Source organism: Peromyscus eremicus, chromosome 15 (genome assembly GCF_949786415.1).
Source record: "Peromyscus eremicus chromosome 15, PerEre_H2_v1, whole genome shotgun sequence".
In the NCBI taxonomy this organism is placed as follows: domain Eukaryota; kingdom Metazoa; phylum Chordata; class Mammalia; order Rodentia; family Cricetidae; genus Peromyscus; species Peromyscus eremicus.
Genome location: NC_081431.1, coordinates 64,952,388 through 64,974,187, shown reverse-complemented (window position 1 = coordinate 64,974,187; position 21,800 = coordinate 64,952,388). Strand labels below are relative to the sequence as shown.

The 21,800-nt window shown below is 48.2% G+C and overlaps 1 protein-coding gene across 1 annotated transcript in view; it reads left to right on the top strand.

Annotated features, from left to right (window-relative positions):
• The window catches only part of Mgat5 (alpha-1,6-mannosylglycoprotein 6-beta-N-acetylglucosaminyltransferase), a 265,798-nt gene that overhangs the window by 184,931 nt on the left and 59,067 nt on the right, over window positions 1-21,800 (top strand). The window contains exon 12 of the mRNA XM_059280607.1: window positions 6,152-6,285. Within this exon, the coding sequence (XP_059136590.1) occupies window positions 6,152-6,285 (134 nt within the window). The remainder of the gene's footprint in view (window positions 1-6,151; window positions 6,286-21,800) is intronic.

Here is a 21,800-nt window from a genome sequence, read left to right as displayed (position 1 = left end):
AAAGACGATTTACCCACACAGAGTGAAATAGAGAAGGTATTTGATGGGACCACCTAAGAAAGAAAGAGCCCCAGAATTGATGACTGGCACTGTTTCTCAGCCCTTGTTCGGATAGCTCTAATTAGCTCACAGCACCCTCATTCACAGTTTCATCTGGCTCCTGTAACGATGCTGCCCAGGTTAGAAATTGACTATCTAATTGACTCCCGCCCCCCATCTTTCCCTGGAGACTATGGCTTAAAGTCGCAATAGCAGCAACACTGAGACACCCCCACCCCGCCTCAGGCAAGCTTCAGCTCAGACCTGATTTCCCTAGCCTGCAAACATCTCGGGAGCCTTTGAAGCCGCTTCTCAGCGCTGTGGTCGCCACCACTGCCTCCAAGTCCTTCCTCGTTCCCTGAGCAAAGTCAGGTGTGCAGATTTCTTGTTTGTGTGTGGAGTCACTGCCGTGGCTTAGATGTAAACCAGTCCAGCATCCTAGGAGACTCCGGCCACAGGGGAGGGAGCCTGGCCTCAGCTCTCACTGATGTGCTTCCTTACTTCCCTCTGACCTCCCTCGTGTTTTTCCAACTATGCCGGGCACATTTCCACCCCAGGACCTTGGCAGAGACTGTTACATTTTCTGGAATATTCTCCCCCGAGTTAGACTCCACCACCACTACTCCCTTGTATCTGTAACTGGGATGACCCTTCGGTGAAATTTGCCCTGATCCCATTTGAAAGTGCAGATCCTCTCTTCCTCACTCCTCGCCTGCCTTATTTCCTCCATAACTTTTCATCTCCCAACACCCATCCTCCTCTTGTGTTTTTTCTTCCCTTCTTGTTGTCTGGGTTCTACAAAGCTTGTGGGAGGGTGCCTGTTTCATTCGTAGATGGAACTTAGTACATGGTAGCCATTATCTCTTGAATGAATTGAAATGAAATCAAAGGGTACTATCTGTTCAGTGTTTGGTTCATGCAACAAATCAGGGAAGGGTAGGAAAAGTTCAGAATTGGGCCTGGGATGTGGTTCTGTTGATAGTGTCTGCCTATTCTGCCGGAGGTCCTGGTTCCATCTCCATCGCCTCATAAACCTGGTGGGGTAGTCCATGCCAGTAATCCCAGCACTCGGGAGGACAGGGGCCAGGGAGGACCACTGTCTCCTACATAGAGATTCGAGGTTGGACTAAGTGAGCCAGGCTTATGAAGAAGTCTCCAGCCCTGAGTGCAGTGCTTTGTGAGGCCGAGGGCTTACTCTTTGCTTTCTGAAGAACGTCTATCCTTGGCGTTTGAAGAGATCTCAAGCCACTCTGATGCTTACAGTCACTGTTACTGATCGATCTCCTCACTCTGGGCTTCTGCCAGGGTTAGGGGCTCACAGACACCGCATGATCAGAAAGAGACTGGAGATGACGGGGCAGAACTTAGCCTGACCATAATGAACCGGTTCTCTTCCCTGCGAACACGTCAGCATTCGCTGCAGATGGGCGCCTCCATGCAGTTTTACTCCAAGGACAATCACAGGGGCCGTTTTCCATGCAAACTGCCTTTTTTGTCTTTAAGTTAAAAAGGCTTTTGCTTCTGGACAAACCTGCGAGTCAGAGTAGCCTCGAGGCTCTTCGCTGTGAGGATCAGCCCTCGGGAGGGTTCTCTTCCCGAGGTTATTCCCTCCTGAAGTGCTTTTGGACACTGGGACAGTTCACTCGGGTGTGCATCTGTGGACAGCTCAGACACTCATGTTTCTGGCTCCACTGCACATTACAGCTTCCCTAGTCTGTGCCCAGCCTGCTCTCTCAATGAGCCAAGCATCAGAACCATTTAAGAACATCAGTTTTGGTAAAAATTTGAAAGACATAGCCACGATCTATGTGCAGCTTTAAAATCCAGATTATGGGCTGGTGCAAAGGCTCAGCGAGCAGGTCAAGAGCCTCCTGTACAAGCAGAAGGGCCTGAGTTCGATCCCTGGTAAAGTGCCACACAAAGCCGGGCAGTGATGGTGCACACCTTTGATCCCAGCACTCGGGGGCAGAGGCAGGTGGATCTCTGTGAGTTTGAGGCCAGCCTGGTCTACAGAGTGAGTTCCAGGACATTCAGGGCTGTTACATAGAGAAAGCCTGTCTGGTGGTAGTGGGAGGGGAGGTGCCCCCCCCCGACACACACACACAAGGTAGTGTGCACTTGTAATCCCAATGCTGGAAGAGCAGAGACCGGAGGGCCCCTGGGGCTTACTGGCCAGCCAGGCTACCCTGCTTGGTGAACTCTAAGAGACCCTGTCTCAGAAAACAAATTGGGGGCTGGAGAGGTGGCTCGGGAGTTAGAAACACTTGCTGCTCCTGCAGAGGAACTTGGTTTAGTTCTCAGCAGCCATATGACGGCTCACAGCTGCCTGTAACTCCTGACCTAGGGGCTCTACCACCCTCTTCCTGCTTCCAAGGGCGCCAGAAATGCATGTGCTGCCCATATATATGTGGAGGCCAACGCTCATGTGCATAAAAATAATAAATACATCTTTTCTTTTAACTGTACATGCAGCCTGAGAAGTGATAGCCAAGGGCATCCTCTGGTGTACACACACACACACACACACACACACGTACACACACACACACACACGGGCACTTGCACATAGATGCATGTATAGCTACAAAAACCTGAGTGTGTGTGTGTACACACACATACACAACCAGAGTAAATGTAACAAGGATCCATTTTAGTTTGAAGCCAAAAACTATCCATAGGCCTGAAGGGTGAAGAAAGTCCAACCAGTGGTGGGTATTGTTAGGTGATAAAGCTTATAAGTAATTTTCTTCTTTTTTTCTTTCTCTGTTACAAAAAAATCTTGGCCTTTGAGAATAACAGAATAATTCAGGACACTTTGGATGCACAGGCTGCCCCCCAGCCCCCCTCGGCGCCCCTCAAAAAGGAGGGGAAAGAAAAACAGCAGCAGGCAGTCCCTGTTCTGTCCCTTGTTGGCCATAGAATTTATTCAGTGATTTACTCCTCAGCTAACTGTAGCCGTGGCCCTTGCCTCTGGGCACTTGTTCAAAAACACAGAAATGAAAGGACAGATTGACTTGGCTGAGCCCAACTCCCAGTCACAGCCCTGTTCTCTCCTCCTGTCACCACCATTAGACACAGGCCCCCGGGACTGGCTGACGACATGGTGGTTTATGCGGCCTGCGCGTCTCCACAGAGCGCCTTCACACCAGCCCTCCTCTTCCTCTCCCTCCTCCCCTCAGAAAGATGAGATGAGAGCTGGGGTGTCTCGTTCCCAGCAGGCCACCTCTCACGGTAGAAAAGGTTTCTGGGGGCTGGGAAGTGGCCCACTCAGGGGTAAAGTGCCTCCTTGGCACCCACATGAAAATGTTGGGTGTGGCAGCCCTCACTCCTAGTCCCAGCCCTGGGGAGGTGGGGACAGGTGGGTCCCTGAAGCTCCTTGGCCAGCCAGCCTAGCTGAAGCAGGGAACTCGAGTTGACTGAAAGACGCTGGCTGTCAGAAGGTGGAGGGACTGAAGAGATGACTCTGGTTAGAAGCTCACACTGCTCTGTGATTTCCAACACAATGGGCAACTCACAACCTCCCGTAACCCCATTTCTGGGGATCCAACGCCCTCTTCTGGCCTCATGCAGTCACAGGTCTATACACATAAATAAATGTTTAAAAAAGAATAAAGTGGAAATTGAACAAGACCACCCGAACTCTGGCTTCCACGTGTGTATAGTTACACTTGTGTGTGCATGCCCATCCCCCACACAGAACTTCTGAACTGACTTTGTGTCTGGCAAAGCATCCCTTGACTCTTCAAAACCCAGAGCAAAGCAAAGGAGACGACCTCCCCTAACATGAAGCACCCAAAGGTGAATGGACATGGCTGAAGTGGCAGTGTGGGGGTTGTACCGAATGGCCAGTCTCAACTACTGGGGAGTTTGGTTTTGTGTTCTTTATAGCTGCTTTATTTGAGTCAGACTGAACAACAGTTGCTTCATTTCATATCAGCCATGGGTGTGACCTTCGCTGAGCCATCTCCTGACAAGCAGAACTGTATCTGAACGAGATGGGAGGTAGAGTTGATGAGGGTCCTATTTAATCAAGGGAGAATTGTCTTGTGGTCAGACACCCCCTCCTGGTGACACATACTTGATAATGGTACAGGGCTGAGGTGGCCCCAGTTGATAAAATGATAGCCATAGGAGAACCTGAGTTCGAGTCCCAGAACTGACATAATAAGCCAGGTGTAATGACACACACATGAAACCACAGACCTGGGGAGGCAGAGACAGTCTCCCCAGTGAGTGAACCCCAAGCTCTAATAAGGGATCCTTCTCAAAAAAAAAAAAAAAACAAAGTAGATAGCACCTGAGGAATGACACCTGAGATATCCTCTGACCTCTGCACGTACATGCACACACAGGCATACACACACACACACACACACACACACACACACAATTTCAAAACCTGTAGTCACAAGGTACTAATGTTCTTGGCATGGCTTCTGTGGTTTAGATTCCTGCTTGGTATGTCGTATTGAGGAGTTGTAGAACTCATAGGTAGAGAGGACCAAAAGAAAACCCCATGTCTTCTTCCAGAATAGTTCACTGTGTAGATATCCTGGCTTTGCAGGGGTTGGCTTTCAGAGGTCTATGCTCCAGAGACCCTTGCTTTTTGTTTGCTCTTCAATCTCACTGTCCAGTATTACCTCTAGTGGCAATCATGCCTGGCTGTTGGCTACAGTCATTTAGGGAGACCTCTTCTTAGAAAGGCAGTATGTGTGGGACTGGTGAGATGTCTCAGTGGATAAAAGCACTGGCTGCTCTTTCAGAGGTCCTGAGTTCAATTCCCAGCAACCACATGGTGGCTCACAACCATCTCTAATGGAATCTGATGCCCTCTTCTGGCCTGCAGGTGTACATGCAGACAGAACATTCATACATTAAAATTAATTAATTAAAAAATAAAACATGAGCTGTAAAGGACATTTTTAAAGAAAAAATGAAATGCAGTGTGTGGCTGTTGTGCAGGCAGACTTACCAAGCCAAGGTGGCTAGGATGTATGTCATCAAGCCATAAATTTTATGGTAACACCATAGTTTATGCAACTACATTTGACCATGATACAGTAATGTAGTACATGACTGTACATCCTGTGTGTGTATAGGCCAGAGGTTGATGTTTAATATCTTCTTCAACCACTCCCATCTTAGTATTTGTCTGTCTGTCTGTCTGTCTGTTTTGAGGCAAGGTCTCCCAGTGAACCTTGAGTGTACCCTTTTCTGCTGGACTGGCTGGCCATCAAGGCACTGGGATCCACCTGACTCCCCATCAGTGTTGGGATTATAGATGTGCACCACCACACCCAGCCTTTCTCTGCATGCATCTGTGATAGGTGTGCACTTCCACACCCAGCTCTTTCTCTGCATGCATCTGTGATATGTGTGCACCACCACACCCAGCCTTTCTCTGCATGCATCTGTGATACGTGTGCACCACCACACACAGCCTTTCTCTACATCATCTGTAATAGATATGCACCACCACACCCAGCCTTTCTCTGCATCCTCTGTGATAGGTGTGCACCTCCACACCCAGCCTTTCTCTACATCATCTATGATAGGTGTGCACCTCCACACCCAGCCTTTCTCTACATCCTCTGTGATAGGTGTGCACCACCACACCCAGCCTTTCTCTGCATGCATCTGTGATAGGTGTGTACCACCACACCCAGCCTTTTCTCTACATGCATCTGTGGTAGAGCACAGGTTCTCAGGCTTGCATGGCAAGTGCCTTCCCCCCTGAGCCACCTCAACCTGATCAAACTTGAGTTGCCAGGCTTAGCCACAGCCCTCCACAGTCTCTCTCTGAACCTGGAACTCACAGATTGGGCTGTGCTGGCATTTCCTACTCAGCCATCTCCCCAGCCCCTGTACCTCTGTTATCAGAGAATAATCCACAGTGGAGGTGAAACTGTGGCTTATGCTGCTTAATTTTCATTTACCCAGAGTAGATGGTAAACCCAGCTGGAGTCACAGTAGACTGAGCTCCTGGGTGAGGCATAACCAAGTGACGTGCAAGCGTGCCAGTGAGTTAGACAGCCTGGGTGGAGTCTGTGATGTCCCCGCTGCCCTTTGCCTGCTAAATACTCACAGCCCTGTCTTTTGCTTTCCACATCAGCTCACACCCCAGACAACAGCTTTCTGGGCTTCGTGGTCGAGCAGCACCTGAACTCCAGCGACATCCACCACATTAACGAGATCAAAAGGCAGAACCAGTCCCTTGTGTATGGCAAAGTGGATAGTTTCTGGAAGGTGAGTCAGCCTGCCTGCGTGTCGAGCTCTCTGAAAGGAAGCTTGTGAGGTAATTTAATTTTGCTTTGATCCGGGGAGTAATCAAATGCCCAGGGCTTATGTCCACTAGATGTAAACAGAAGTGTACAGGGGTTCAGTTGCTCTAGCAGGCTGGCATTTTAACTGAGACCTGGGATGCTTGTCCCTCCTTACAGCAATGGTATGGTACCCCAAACCTTTTACCTCTTTGCATGTTAGATGTGAAACGTGGACTAGGGAGATAACTCAGGGGTAAAGTACTCTTTGAACAAGCAGGAAGACCTGAGCTCAGATTCCTAGGGCCACATAGAAAGTAGGGCATGGTACCATGTGCTTGCAGCTCCAGCAGTGCTAGGTGGATGTAAAGACAGAGGGTCCCTAGGGCAAACTGGTCAGCCAGTCTAGCTGAATTGGTACGTTCCAGGTTCAGTGAGAGACCCTGCCTCAAAAAATTCAGGTGGAGCATAACTTAGAAGGTTCCTGGATACCAGCCTCTTTATATACAACACTTCAGCCTCAGGGAACCTTTCAAATGTTGTCATTTTGAAAGACTTTTGAAGGACAGATATCCCCACGACTTTTCAAACATACTTCTTCCTTAATGCCCAATAAAACCCTTCTTGGAATAACCATAAGCTGTGGTCTTATGCCTTGTGTCTCCCCCATGGAGGAAGTTAGAAACTGACTCTTGAGGGTATCAGAGACATGCCCAGCTAGGAGTTCCAGTTGCTTTTCTGAGCTGGTATTCAGAAAATGAAAGGTGTTGCCCACCCTACAGGTCTGCAGTACTGACAATACATACCAAAGGAGCAAGGGAGCTGAGAGGGGGTTTTCACATGCATTCATTTCTTTGTGCATATATGTGTGAGTGAACGATGGATGTACGCATACAGAGGGCAACTTGAAGGAGTCAGTTCCCTCCCACCATGTGAGTTCCAGGTTCTGGAGATCAAACTTGGGTGCCAGCCTTAGTGGCAAGTATCTTCATGGACTAAGTCAATTTGTGGGTCCCCGTGGCTATGACAGACACTGATTTATTCCCAGATAATGATCTTTATTGTAGACAGCTAGATTCTGTACTGTACAACATAATGATTCTCAACTAAGGACAGTGTCGCTGCCTCCTACCTCCAGTGGGCAATCTGGCAGTGTCTTCAGACAATTTTGATTGTCGTGTCTGGGTAGTAGAATTGGTGTCCAATGGGTGCAGGTGAGGAATATTCTATCATCCTATAGTGCATAGGAAGGCTCCCCAGCATGGTTATCTAACATACGTTGGTAGTGATGCCAAGACTGAGGATCCCTGCACTCATAAAATAAAGTTATTCCAAGTCCAAAATACTTGGTGCTAACATGGTGCTGGGAGATGGGGGGGGAAAGTCCACCTGTGACATCATGTGGCAGGTCTCAAACCCAGACCTAAAGGAAATTACTCTCATCCTATGTGTATGCAGATAGTGTGTGTTATAAGTTGAATGTGAAATTAACCCCCATGGACTCATGTGTTGTGTCAATCCTGTTGATAGTATTTTGGAAAAATTTGGAGCCTTTAGGAGGTGGCACCTCCCTGGAGGAAGTACGTCACTAGGGGAGGGCCTTGAGTACTTGTATCCCTACCCGTTCACAATGTCTGCTTTCTGACAAGACACTACATAGCCTAAGTTGATCTAGTAATATTTAGTATATAGACTAGGCTGGCCTCAAATTCTTAGCAATCCTCCTGCCTCTACCCCGCAAATGGCTAGGTAAGGACCGCCTGAGAGCCACCATGACCAGCCTTGTTTTGTATTTTGAAACGTCTTTCTGTGTTACCCAGGCTGCCACAGGACTGTACATCCTCCTCCTGAAAGCCTTCCTGGTCCAGGGATTCAATGTGTGCACCACACACCCAGCTCTTGGCTTGTTTTTTTCACAGGACTCATCAGTAGGGTTTAGCACAGCTCATGGGTTTACTAAATGTTACTGTTATTGATACCATTATTGGACCAGTTAAGAATTGCCACAGTGAGAAGCGGTTATGAGTGTGAGAATGGTCAAGCCTTTGAGCGTCTGGTAAATACATCCAGCCTGCAGATACTCAGATGCCCATTTCTAAACTATGTCAACAGTTGGTGACCCTTAACCCATGCACTGAATCTAGCCCGTTATCTGTATTTGTAAATAACATTTTATTGGAAAACAGCCAGGCCTCCTCTTGGACTGTGGATGCTGTTGTGCTAAAATTGTAGAGTTGAGTAATTGTGACAAAGACTGGCTGACCTACAGAGGCAATAGCCTCTACTGCCTGGCCTCTTCTGGAGCACTTTGCTCACCTCTGAACTCCGTCATGTCCTCAGCAAACCCAGTCTCTCTCAGGATGCATTTAGCCAGCTCTTCCATTTCTTTCTCTCTCTCTGTGTACATAGGTAAGTAGGGAGTACATGGGCATGTGAAGGCCAGAAGACACCCCCAGCTGTCCTTCCTCAAGCATTCTACCTTGTTTTTCTTTTCTTTTCGTTTATTTTCTTCCTCCCTCTCCCCCCTCCCTTCTCTCCCTCTCTCTCTTTTGGGTTTTTTGTTTGTTTTTGTTTTTCAAGTCTGGGTTTCTCTGTAGCCATGGCTGTCCTGGAACTCCCTCTGTAGACCAGGCTGGCTTTGAACTCAGAGACTAAAGGCATGTGCCACCACTGCCCAGCTCCACCTTTTTTTTTTTTTTTTAAGGCAGAGTCTTTCACTGGCCTAGAACTCACCAATTCCACTAGGCTGGCTGGTCAGCAAGCCCAGAAATTTGACCGTCTCCACTTGTCCAGTAATGGTGTGTTTACAAGGGGGCCGCTGTGCCCAGCCTTTTTATGTACGTTCTGTGGAGTCAGACTCGGGTCCTTGGGCTTCTAAGGAAAATGCTTCACTGATGGAGCTATTTCTCCAGAACTCATTTTGGGGTTCTTCATTATGTTGGTGAATAACTTATTTTGTGGAGAAATGAAGCAGGACTTCCGTAAAATTCAGCTCTGAATGGTTTCTGAAGAAAAAGCTCCGTGCACAAAGACTGGCATCTGGCTGGCTCCATTTCTGGGCTTCAGTGAAATGACTAATGAATGCATTGTTCTCATTTGGTTTCTGTTGCTGTAATAAAACACTGGCTAAAACCAACCTGAACGAGGAAAGGTTACAGGCCGTCACTCGGGAAGCAAGGCAGAACGGAATCAGAGACCGTGGAGGAATGGCGCTTACTCGCTAGCTTGCTTCCTCTGGCTTGCCCAGCTCCCTTCCTCATACAGCCCAGGTCTAGCTGCCTAAGGATAGTACTGCCTACAGTGGGATGGGTCCTCCTGCATGATAGCAGTTTAGAAAATGCCTCACAGATGTGGCTACCAGGAAATGTGATGGCGACAAATTATGTTCCTTCTTCCCAATTATATCTAGGTTTGTGTGGAGCTGGCTTTGGCCAGTGGGGGATACATATAGACAGTTCAGTGGTAGATGCTCTGGGTTCAATTCCCAGCACAGGCTAGACTCTTTGTCCCGTGTCCAGCATGATGGCAGTTTGTGGACATGTTTTCACTTCTTGGATCCCTTCATAGCCATGATTGAAGGTGGTACATGCTGTTGTCTGTTGCTCTTGGCCATCCTTAACACTGATGGAGCCATATGGCCAAGGTCCCTCAATCTGTTCAAATGGCAGAGCCATGGTCCAGGCTCTGCCCTACCTCTCTTGACTCAAGTCCTTGTTGTCCCTTGCTTGATTGAGAGTTGGTGGCTTCATGTACAAAACAGTGTTCCAAAGCTTGGAATAGACAGTCACCCTCTGTGACCTGAGTGTCCAGCAGGAGCCCAGGGCAAATGTTAGCACAGCAGATAAGCCACGGCTCCTGGCCACTTGCCTCCCTGGTGGTCAAATCAGCAATTGCCTTACAATCCTTCTGAGTGAGTAGCTCTCCGTAGGAGTCATTCAAACCATTTTCTGCTCCGGATCCCAGGGCCTGGCTTGCTGCAGACCTAACCCGCCTGGCAACAAGCAAAGAAAACCCACCTCACTTGATTGTGTAAAGCTTTATATGGGAACCTCTGAGGTTATGGGTGGAATCACACACTTCAACTCCAACCAATAGCATGTCCCTTCCCTTCAGGCCTAAGAAATGAGGCAGAGTAATGTCCATAAATAGACCATAACTCTAATACACACACACACACTCTCTCTCTCTCTCTCTCTCTCTCTCTCTCTCTCTCTTCTCTCTCTCTCTCTCTCTCTCTCTGTCTTTCTCTTTTTTAATCCATTCTCAATATCCTCGATATATCACAGCCAGGAAGATCTTCCTCAAATGTAGAATGGGGAGTTTAGGACATGATTCGGTTGTTAAACAGTGCTTACCGCATAAGCAGAAAGCTCTGAGTTCAGATCCAAGAGCTCTGTTAAAAGCTGTGTGAGGTCGCACACACCTGTCCCCCCAGCACCGGGGAGGCAGAGACAGGAGGATCCTGGAGCTCACTGCCAGCTAGTCTAGCCATTGGTGAGCTGCAGGTTCAGCCACATGTAGCCCAGGCTGGCCTCCAACTTTCTGTGTAGCCAAGGATGGCCTTAAACATCTGATCCTCCTGCTTCCGCTTCCTGAGTGCTGGGATTACATTTCACTACCATACCTGATATGTGCAGTGCTGGGGCTGGAACCCAGGGCTTCCTGCACACCAGGCAAGCATGTACTTTGCCACCTGAGCCACAGCCTCATGCTAAGATGTACAGTTATTAACTGTTCTTTGAAACGCTACAGTACAGTCACTATGAGCTATCCAAGGACAGCCACACCGTGTTTAGCCCCCGCTACCAGAGACACTCTGGCAATCTGTGGTGATGATTTCAATATTTCAAAACAGTGGAAACGTAGCTTTAAACAGCCAGAAATAAGTCTGGAAAGTCTATAGTCTAGGTGACCTCTGAGTCTGAGATAGAGTCCCATCCAAAGAACTATGTAATCATCTGGCTTTTGCTAATTGGGTTGACTCTGGCTTCATTGAAATGCAGGCAGAATTGGAAATGGGAGTCATTTGGAGAAGTTCCATTTGATTTCATAGTAGGGATTAGCTGCTTTTAATGCATGGTTTTAATGAACCACCAAAGACCATTATAATTAGAGAATAGACTGAAATACTTGAAAAGAACCCTTTTTTGTAAGGAGGCTAAACCTGTGACCATACTGCCTTCTTACCAGATGACAGAGATAAATGAGGTAATCCATAGCCACCTTATGTCAAGCCAAGCGCATATACTGAGATAAAAGGAATCCATGTTGTCGAGTCTGTTGAAGTCCAATATTATCATAGCTACTTTTTAAAAGGATTTATTTATTTATTTTACTTTTTAAATTATATGTAAGTGCATGTGTTTATGTGTGGGTGTGTGCACATGAAGAGCCAGGTGCCTCAGGAAGCCAGAAGAGGGTTTTGGATCCCCTAGCGCTCCAGTTACAGGTGGCTATGAACCATCCAATATGGGTATGCAGGCTAGTTTATGTCATCCAGACACAAAGCTGTCAGAAAGGAGGGAACCTCAATTGAGAAAATGCATCCATAAGATCTGGCTGTAGGGCATTTTCTTAATTAGTGATTGATGAAGGAGGCCCAGCCCATTATAGGTGGGTCATCCCTGGGCTGGTGGTCCTTGGCTCTATAAGCAAGCCATGAGGAGGAGCAAGCCAGTAAGCAGCATCCCTTCATGGCCTCTGCATCAGCTCCTGCCTCCAGGTTCCTGCCCTACTTGAGTTCCTACCCTGACTTCCTTTAATGATGGACTATGATCTAGAAGTGTAAGCCAAATCAACCCTTTCCTCCCCAACTTGCTTTTTTGGTCCTAGTGTTTCATCACAGCATTAGTAACCCCATTGGGTTCTAGGAACCTGACTCAGATCCTCTTGCAAGAGCAATAAATGCACTTTGCCTCTGAGCCCCCTGTTCAGTCCCATCACAGCTCTTGATCCCAGTTCTAAACAAAAGAGCTTTATAAAATGAAGATCTCCTCTAGTTTCTCACACTTGAATACGCCAATTGCAAAAAGGTGGTCATGGTCCTTCAGGCCCTAGGCTTACCAGAAGCATGTTGGAATTCAAGGAGATGGTAGAGGAAGATATCCTTTTGAGGACAGCCATTTATCAGGCTGAGGTCATTGGTGTCCTTTCTGTACCTGGCATGTAGAAAAGTATGGTCATATGGTAGAGCCTTCTGTAACTCAAATAATAGCTTGTAGTAACTGGGAAGAGACTGATAGAGATAAGAAGCAAAAGGAACCATCAGGAATGATAGTTCATTGGATAAAGGTGCTTGCTGCCAAGCCCACATGTATGATCCTGGAACCCACATGGGAGAAGGAGAGAACCGACTACTACAACTTGTCTTCTGACCTCTGCACACACACCGTGGTGTCCCCGCCCTCCAAATAAATAAACAAATGGATAAAAATAAATGAATCCCTTTGAACTGGGAAGATAACCCAGTCAGTAAGGGCTTTCTCTACAAACAAGAGGACCTAAGTTTGGTCTGCAGACAAATATAAACAGAAGTCGAGTGTGGCGGCACCTTTGTGATACCCCCTTTGTGATGCCCACGTTGTGAAGGCAGAGACAGGTAGACCCCAGCCTACTTGGAGAGTTTTAGGCCAATGAGAGACTGTGTCTCAAAAATACAACGTGGATAGGATCTGAGGAGCAGCACCTGAGGCTGTTGTGGCCTCCACATGGATGTGCACACACTTTTAGACACAAGTACACACACCCTACAACACAGAGACAGCAAGGCTTACAGTCCAGGGCCCTTAAAGAGTCTTACAAACAAAACAGCACGGATTGTAAACCAGCCTGGGCCACATCCCCCACAGGCCCCTGGGCATTTGCTGTGTGTACAGGGTAAGGACCATCGAGGATCAGACAAGCTTTTCCCTCTCATTTTCCTGATCATCTATTCAGCTTCTGCAAGCTTTCTGCTTCCATTTTAAAGAGCTTGTCTGTTGGCAGAAGAACACATTCTCCCTGGTGAATCCATCTGTCAGTCTGGAGATGCTGACCTTGGACAGTCTGGGGCATTAGGAGGAGGCCTGGGCAGGAAAGCAGACTTGACTATGCTCTCAGCTGTCTGGCCCTAGCTGTTGCTTGTCTTCCGGTCTCACTTTCCTCTTCTGTAAAATGATACAGCGGACTGCCTGCCTAGTCTCTCCCATCCCCAGAGTCTGTGATGCTATAATCCAGACTCTTGCTTGGCCTAGTCTAGTTCGTTCAAAATCAAGGGCAAGGAGGAAGTAGCCTTCCAGACAACCTTGTAGGCATCAGAAATAGGGTAGAGCCAGACAGGAGCCTGGGGGAGGGGCAGAGGGAAGGGAAGTGTGGCAGACCACACACAGAGTCCACACAGCATCCATGAGCATAGAAGATTTAAGGGTTCATGTGTGTCAGCAGTCTGGGTCTGCCAAGAGTCGATTATGGGCCTCCATGTCGAGGCTTACCATATAGGATAAAGGGGCTGTTTCCTCCCTATTGGAGATAACTAAGCATAGTGCACCTCTGAGTGAACACTCAAGGTATTGGTCCCCTGCCTTTCTGTACTAGTGTGCCCACCTGAAGACAGTGGGATGCCATTGCTTAATGGGGCCAGTTATTTCAGCTCCCTGTGTCTCTGAGTTCTTTTTGAAAAATGAGTAGAAACAATAACGTGTTCCTTAGGGGTTGAGTGAAGAGTGCATGACTTAAGCATGCATACTCAAGCTTCAGTTAACCATGGGACAGTCTGAGAATGCATTGATAGGTGGCAACGAAAATGCATGCATATATGAGGCCTCCACAAAGAGCCTGAAATGCATGTTGTTGTGTAAATCCGTTATAGCAATGTCTTCTCTTCATTGATGTCTGTTAGATTTTCTGACTACTAATATTGAGGATACAGCCCAATGTTGATAGGGCATTCACTTAGGATACACAAAGCCATGGATTTGATTTCCAATACCATATAACCAGGCATAATGGTGCATGCCTGTAATACCAGCATTATAATACCAGGGATGTGGAAGCTGAAGGGTTGTAAATTCAAGGTCATCCTCAGCTACATTAGGAGTTCAAGTCTAGCCTGAGCTACAGGAAACTGTCTCAAATCAATCAATCAATCAATCTCTAGGAGTGAATTAAATTAAAGCGCTTTTGATCTGAAGGAATAAGATGTGGAGAGACACGGGAACCTGTCGTCATTTGTAGATGGATTGAAACTGGTTTGTTGGCCAAGGTAAACAGAGTTAACCAAGGTTGGGGTTGGTGAGGAAGGGACCTTGCAGAGACAGACAGTAAAGGATCAAGCTAGAAAGGGATAGAAGAAGAGTTAGAGTTTCCAGAACACCAGAGGCAGCTGGACTGAGCTGAGAGAGCCACATGGGAAGCCATCAAGCCCTCACCACTGTGGCTGCCTCACATGGGCTAAGTGTCTGAGAGGTGTCTCTAATGCCAGAGTGTTTGGGCTCTCTGGCTGTATGGTCCCTGGCGTCCCTCAGATTGTCTTTGCAGAATGTGGGTGGCAGAGAGATCGGGGAGGGTAGAGGGGGACCCAGACGGGCAGAGTCAAGGAAATCTGTTGTCCACATTGTTCTTTTCACGAAACTATGTGCCCAAAGCACATCCTTCACCCTGTAGAGGCTGAATCCTACTCCCAGGCACTTACATTTAGCCAGCCCAATAATTTTTAAATTAGAAAATATGCCATTGGAGGGCTGGGGGCTGGCTGGCTCTCTCAGGAAAGTATTTGGTGTGCAAGCATGAAGACCTGAATTTGATTCCCAGAATCTGTGTAAAAAGTGGGGTGTGGGCATGGGGCATGTGCTTGTACTCCCAGCACTGTGGGGGAAAGAGACAGTAGGATCTTTGGGGGCTTGCTAGCTAGCCAGTCTATCCCCCAAAATACTAAGTCTCAGATCCCAGTGAGAGAGCCTGTCCCTGAAAAAAAAAAATAATAATAATATGACTCAAACAGCAAAACTAAACGACAGGATTGTGGGAAAGGGACTTGTAAGGAGGAGGAAGGGTCGGCGGGTCAGAGGCACATAAAGGATGGTGAGGGATGAGAATAATCAGAATGTATTATATACATGTAATCAAAGAACTAATTTAACAAAGGTTATAAAGGAAATTAAGAAACCAAAACTAACCAAGGCAAATGGCACCCAAGGTTGTTTTCTGACCGAGTACATATATACACACCCACACAGGAAGCAGGGCAGAATGTGGAAGGCAGAGAGGGGAGAGAGGGAGGGGAGAGAGGGGAAAGAGGGAGGGAGAGAGAGAGAGAGAGAGAGAGAGAGAGAGAGAGAGAGAGAGAGAGAGAGAAAACAAGTCGTTTGGAGAGGTTCACCAGAAAAGCCGGAATTCCAAGCTTATTTTGACAATACAAACAATGTATGAAAATCTTCACGTGACTGTTTGGAACTAAGGGGTGCCGCTCCCAAGTACAGGCTACTGGGTTGTTCCTAGGCTGACAGTCCTTCTGAGGGTGTTGGTTCCGGTCTCCAGGACAGAGCCTGCGGATAGAGTTCAGTTGGTAGAGCATGGAGGAGGCCTGGGTTCCATCCTCACCCGGCACCATGTCCACAGCACATCTATTATCTCAACACTTGGGATGTGGAAGAAGCAGGATCAAGGCCATCCTGAGCTATGCAGCAAGCTGGAGACCAGTTTGGGCCACATGAAACCCATCTCAAATACATAAAAATAGGGCCAGTGAGATGGCTCAGTGGGTACAGGTGCTTTGGGCCAGCCTGAGTGCTTGAGTTCAGTCCCCTGCCCCACATGCTGAAAGAGGGGACCACTCCCAAGGGTTGTCATCTGACCTCCCACGTGCCCCCCTCAAGACAAATAAGTAAATGCAATTACAGTATTTAAAAGCTAAATAATAAAAAGAAAGAGAGCTTGCCCGTTAGCTCAGGTAACGACTGGTAGGAACTTTCCAAACCATGAAGTATTCTTTCGTGGCCCCCTGGAACAAGTAGCAGTCTTTCAGGTGACAAGATGAAGCCTCAGAGCCGTTGAGAGGAAACAGTCTGCCTGGATGGGTATGTTGATGGATATCCGGCCTTCTTTGAGGATAGTTACGCTTGGGAGGGGCAGCACACCGCACGTGGTCCGAGGTTTGAATGATGACTGACAGACTCTCGGGCTTTGTTATGGGTGGTTAAGGAGGCAGCAGAGCAGCAGCAGGAGTCATGTGACCCACCTGTCCAGTGGCCGGGGCTGCTCTGACCTGAGCTGCTCTCCTAGCAGCATTAGCAGCCAAGCGTCAATCACGAAAGCTCTGATATTAAACGTACCAACCTGTGGGCGAGCAGAGGCCCCTGGTAGGCAGGAGAGACCAGGCTCCGGGAGGTCTTTCCCAAAAGCCAAAACCATCTTGAGAAGCAGGAGGCTCAGGCAGCCAGCAAATACCCTGAGGATGGGGTGCTCCCAGAAGGTTCCCAGCCGCCCCAGCCCCCTCGTACTAATAGCCCTGGGATGTGTTCATGCTTAGCTCTTAGTAAACACAGCTGTTGTGATTGTTATCTGCCCAGAGGCTTTTCACTATTACTCTACCTCTAACAACTTGGCAGCTGGTGTGGGAAGAATGGTGTGGGGCTAGGAAAAAGCACGCTTTCCCAGAGCTGAGAGAGGGTGGCGTGGTGTGTGTGTGTGTGTGTGTGTGTGTGTGTGCGTGTGCAGAGCTCGTCTGGGTGTACAGCACCTGTACTCCACAAGGAGGAAGAGGTAGGTCCCTAATAGTCACTGAAGGACCCTGGTGCCCAGGTGATCTTAGGAGAAAGCCAGAGAACTTACACAGGAAGTATCATTGAAGCATGGCAGGGGCTTGGAGAGATGACTGCATCAGTAAAGCTCTGGCTTGCACAAGCTTGAGGACCTCTGTCCCCAGAATCCACATGAAAAGACCAGGCATGGGGGCATACTCTCCTGATCCCAGCCCCGGGGAGGCAGAGACAGGAGGACCCCTGGGGGCACAGGCTAACCAGTCTAGCCTACTCAGTGAGCTCCAAGCCAGTGAGGGGCGGTGCCTCAAAAACAAATGTGCATGATGCTTGAGGAAACACGTGGGTGGCTGTGATCTGGTTTCCAAACATGTTCACACACACACGTGATCTACAGGGCTGTTACTGCCTGATGTAGAAAGTGAAGAATGTTCATTGGCTGGAGAGATGGCTCAGTGGTTCAGAGCACTGGCTGCTCTTCCCTAGGACCCTGGTTTGATTCCCAGCACCCACATGGCAACTTGCAACTGTCTGTAACTCCAGTTCCAGGAGGTCTGATGCCTTCTTCAGGATTCCTCAGACACTGCATGCACACGCAGGCAAAAATAAAAATGCACATAAAATAAAGTGAATTAATTAATTAAAAACAGAAAGTGCTGAATGATCCTGCAGGAGGATGGATCCATGTGCCTCCTAATTTACTGTGCTCGGACAGCCACAGCCCTCTGAATAGGGCATGGATAGAACTATGTTGATTATGGTATTTCCTCTCCAGATCAAGGGTGCTTTTTTGTGGGGGTGGGGGTGGTTGTTGTTGTTGTGGGTTTGGTTTTTGGGTTGTTTGTTTTTTTGCTTTCCTAGGCCACACTGGACAAAGAATAGTCTTGGGCCAGGAGTATCCACCCCAAAGCCTGCAGATTGTGAGAACATGCTGTGTTTTCTTTTATGTGGCTTTGTAATACGACCCTGTCATCTACCCATTTAAAAAACAATTACAAGAAAATCTCATCATCTTTTAAGGAAGATGTAGCTTTGGATTGGGCAGCATTCACAGATACTCTGGGCCACCAGCTGGACATCCCTTCCCTAGGTAGAGCATAGGGTGGCTAGGACAAGTCTCTTGAAGCGGGAAAGGCTTAAGGAGACTGACCTGGACCTGCCCCTTCCCAGGAGGACCTGGTTGGGGCTGGGGGTGGGGGTTGAATTGCCTCATGGGTAGGTGCTGAGATGTTGGTCTGTGGCCAGGATGGGTAAGCACTGTCTGGTTTCCCCATGTAGCTCCTCACAGTGACTCAGCCCTGCTGAAATGAAGTCCGGGGCATGGAGAGCTATCGAGAGGGCTGCACCTGTATCAGCCCAATGAAGGCTTCCTGGGGATAGAAGAAACTTGGGTTTCTTCATTTAGTTCTGAACAACAACAACAAAAAATCCTGAGGCTGCTGGGCTCTGAAGGTCTGGGAGAATGATGCTCATGTCTCACAGGTTGAGACATGCCCACAGAGGGCACCAAGGGGAGATGGCTCGGTGCATAAAACTCTTGCTGAGAAAGCATGAGGCCTGGCAGTAGACAGCTGTCATCCTAGACTAGTGGGTCACTAGAGCTCACCGGCGTGCCTGCCAATCTAGTTGGTGAGCGCCAGGTTCAGGGAGAGACCCTGTCTCAAAAGAACACAGTGGAGAGCGATAAAGAAAGCGCCTGACGTTAGTCTACGCCCTTCATTCATGCACCACTACCATGCCCCACCACAAGCAAGAATGCCTTGATACAAGGCCCTCTGGATACAAGAGTCCCTGTGACTCTTCTTCAATCTACTGCATTCAGAACCTCAGCCAGTGCAGCAAAATCACAGCATCAAGAAGGAAGCAGCGGGCTGGGCCTGCTCACATCTTGGAGAGAAAAGCTAAGTTGTTTTTTGGTTGTTGTTGTTGTGGTTTTTTTTTGTTTTTTGTTTTTTTTTTTAAGCATTGGCACCTAAGTGGCTTCCCCTGCCAGCCAGAAAGCTGGTAGGAGTCATATTTGTGTAGAAGCTCAATCAAGGGGTTTGCCCATGTGGAACCTTCTACATCCATGTTGAGCCATGTCACCAAGCCCTTGGAACAGGTCCTGCAAGGACGGAGCCTATTGACAGAGTTTTATGCTAACATATATTAACACATATATAGCATTGATATATATATTAAGAGAAGACTTGGTAGCGTGGGCTCTTTGTTGGAAGCAGAATCCATTGTTTTATTACAAGAAGTATGGTGACATTGAGAAATAGTGATAAAGCAATTTAGAAAATATTTTTGAATGTAATAACATTCGTGCTTCTAAAATAGCATTTAGCATCTATGTGCAATTTTATGCTTAAATAAAAATCCTATAGGCAGCATATGCTCATGAATTCTGGCTGTGGCTGTGCAGCCCTGTGTACTGAATGAGCCCATCTGTCCTCGAGATGAACCAGAGCCCTCCCTGATCTCCTCAGAGGAGGGTGAAGCTCCAGAGGAGCCTGCAGTTAGCCCTGCTGTATTGGAATGTTTTCAGAAAGGCTGCCCTTGGCTTACCCCTTCTTTGATCGTCTTTCCAACTGGACTGGGGTCCTCTGAAGATGATCATGCTAATGTCTGAGTGTCCTCACCACATCCGATGAGGTCATCACAATAGTTACGAAGTCCTCAGGACTATGAATCCCAGTTTGAAATGACAGAGCTGAGGTGGAGAGGATCGACAAGCAGCTGAGTCCGTCCACCTACAAAGCTGTGTGTCTTGTGCACGTCGGGGAGGGGTAGAGACAGGTGAATACCTTGGGCTAGCTAGCCAGCCAGCCTAACCTACTTGGCAGGTTCCAGACCAGTGAGAGACCCTGTCAAAAAAAAAAAAAAGCAAGGTGGCCTGCACCTAAGGAAGGCCTCTGGTCTTCACAGTCACCTGCATATGTGTACCTGCACACACAGGAACATGTATACACATACACCTGAGGCAGGTAGAGGCTGAGGCCTGTCACAAGGTCAGGATTTGAACTGAAGCACAAACTCTAGCCACTGCCCTGGACTGAGGGACACGGACGCTCACTCAGTTCTCTTCTTCATCCTCCTGGCTAGTTTTTCAAATCCCAATAGCTTGAACAGGTTTTGAGGCAAGGGCTTCTGCCATCAAAAACTCTTCATGGTCTTCACAGCTGGGACCTTTCCATGCATCTGTCAGTCTGTCCACTCCAGATTTCTGAAGCAGAGGGGCCTCCAACAGTTGCTCAGTTAAGAGACCTGACCATTGTGCATGCTAGACCATGAAATGTCTAGGCAGGTGGCATGGACTTAATTCTAACACAGTCCTTGACCAGACCCATGTGACGCTTACCCCCTCAGCAAGGCCCTAGAAACACTGAATCCGCTGGCCTGGATGGACAAGCATGCCACTATTGGCTCACTGCCGTTCGGCTCCAAATCCACCCTAAATCTCACAGAAAATGGATGTGGGACCTGGAAATGTTTGTCCTTTGCGGCTGGTACTAGAGCTTTGCCTGGAGAGGGTACTACAAAAGTACTTCTGAGACCCAGTGATTTTGTGCCTAATTCACCAGAAGTTCTTCAGCATAAAGATTGAGGGGGGGGCGGGGAGGGGGGGAGAGAGAGAGAGAGAGAGAGGGAGAGAGGAAGGAGGAAGAGGAAGAGGAAGGAGGGGGGACTTGAGGTCAGAGCTTAGTGTAAGCTTAAGACTTTGTATGTGAGAAGCAGAAGTATAGAAAGTCACATCTTCTGAAATTGCTCTCTAACTTAGCTTCACCAGAGTCCACCACACGAGCATCTGTAGAACCCCAGATCAAGATTATGCTGCAGTTAAAAGAAGGGGTCTTCATGCTCGGGAAATTGCTCATTCAGTAAAGGGCTCATGCAAATCAGAGGGCCTGCGGTTCCTCTCCAGAACCTGCATATAAAGCCCAGTCAGGGGCGGGCCTGACTCTAGTCCTAGTGCCCAGTGGAAAGACAGGAGTCCCCAGAAACCTGCCGTCAGCTAGCCTGCTCTCAGTGGAGACCCTGTCCCAAAACAGGGTGGAAAGCCAAGACTGATACAGGGATGGCTCTCTGACTTCCGTGCATACACTCATGGCACTCTGGCACATCTGGAACAGGATGTGTTTCTAAGTCCTGACACACACACACTCACACTCACACACATACACACGTTTTAAGTGGAGGCCTTAGATACAGAACAGGATGTGTTTACAAGTCCTACCACCAACTTCCTGTGTACTTTTGTGTCTGACATTTACTCGGCGTCTAAACTAGGGGCCCCTACATACAGCACAGGGTTTTCCGGCTTGCTTGAGACAATGGTTTGGGATCAGGCCTGCTGTATGGGCGTGGTTAAGTGGTGGCGGTTGCTAAGGTACCTGGGCTCCCGATGCAGATGGACTGGCTGTGATTTACTCCTCCCGCCTCTAAATCCTCAAGGTTATGTGTAGCTGGCCTCCCTTACCCCCTCACCTCCCGACCTGCTCTCCTTTGTCCTTCCTCCTTTTCCCACACCTCCCCATCCCCTGTCCTACCCATCTTTTCTTGGCTTTTCTCTCAGCTCTTCCACTGGGTGTCGAGACTTTTTGCTGCAATGAATTAGCTATGGTCTGGTGATGCTGTTGTGAAATGTTATGCCCAGGGCCTTTCAGAAATGCTTATGTCTGTTCTGAATATTCTGATACTTTCTGGGACTTGTTCCTACTCCCTGTCTAGAATCAAGCATTCCCTTCCAGTTTTAGCCTTTCAAGGGTAAAATAAGAGGCAAGTA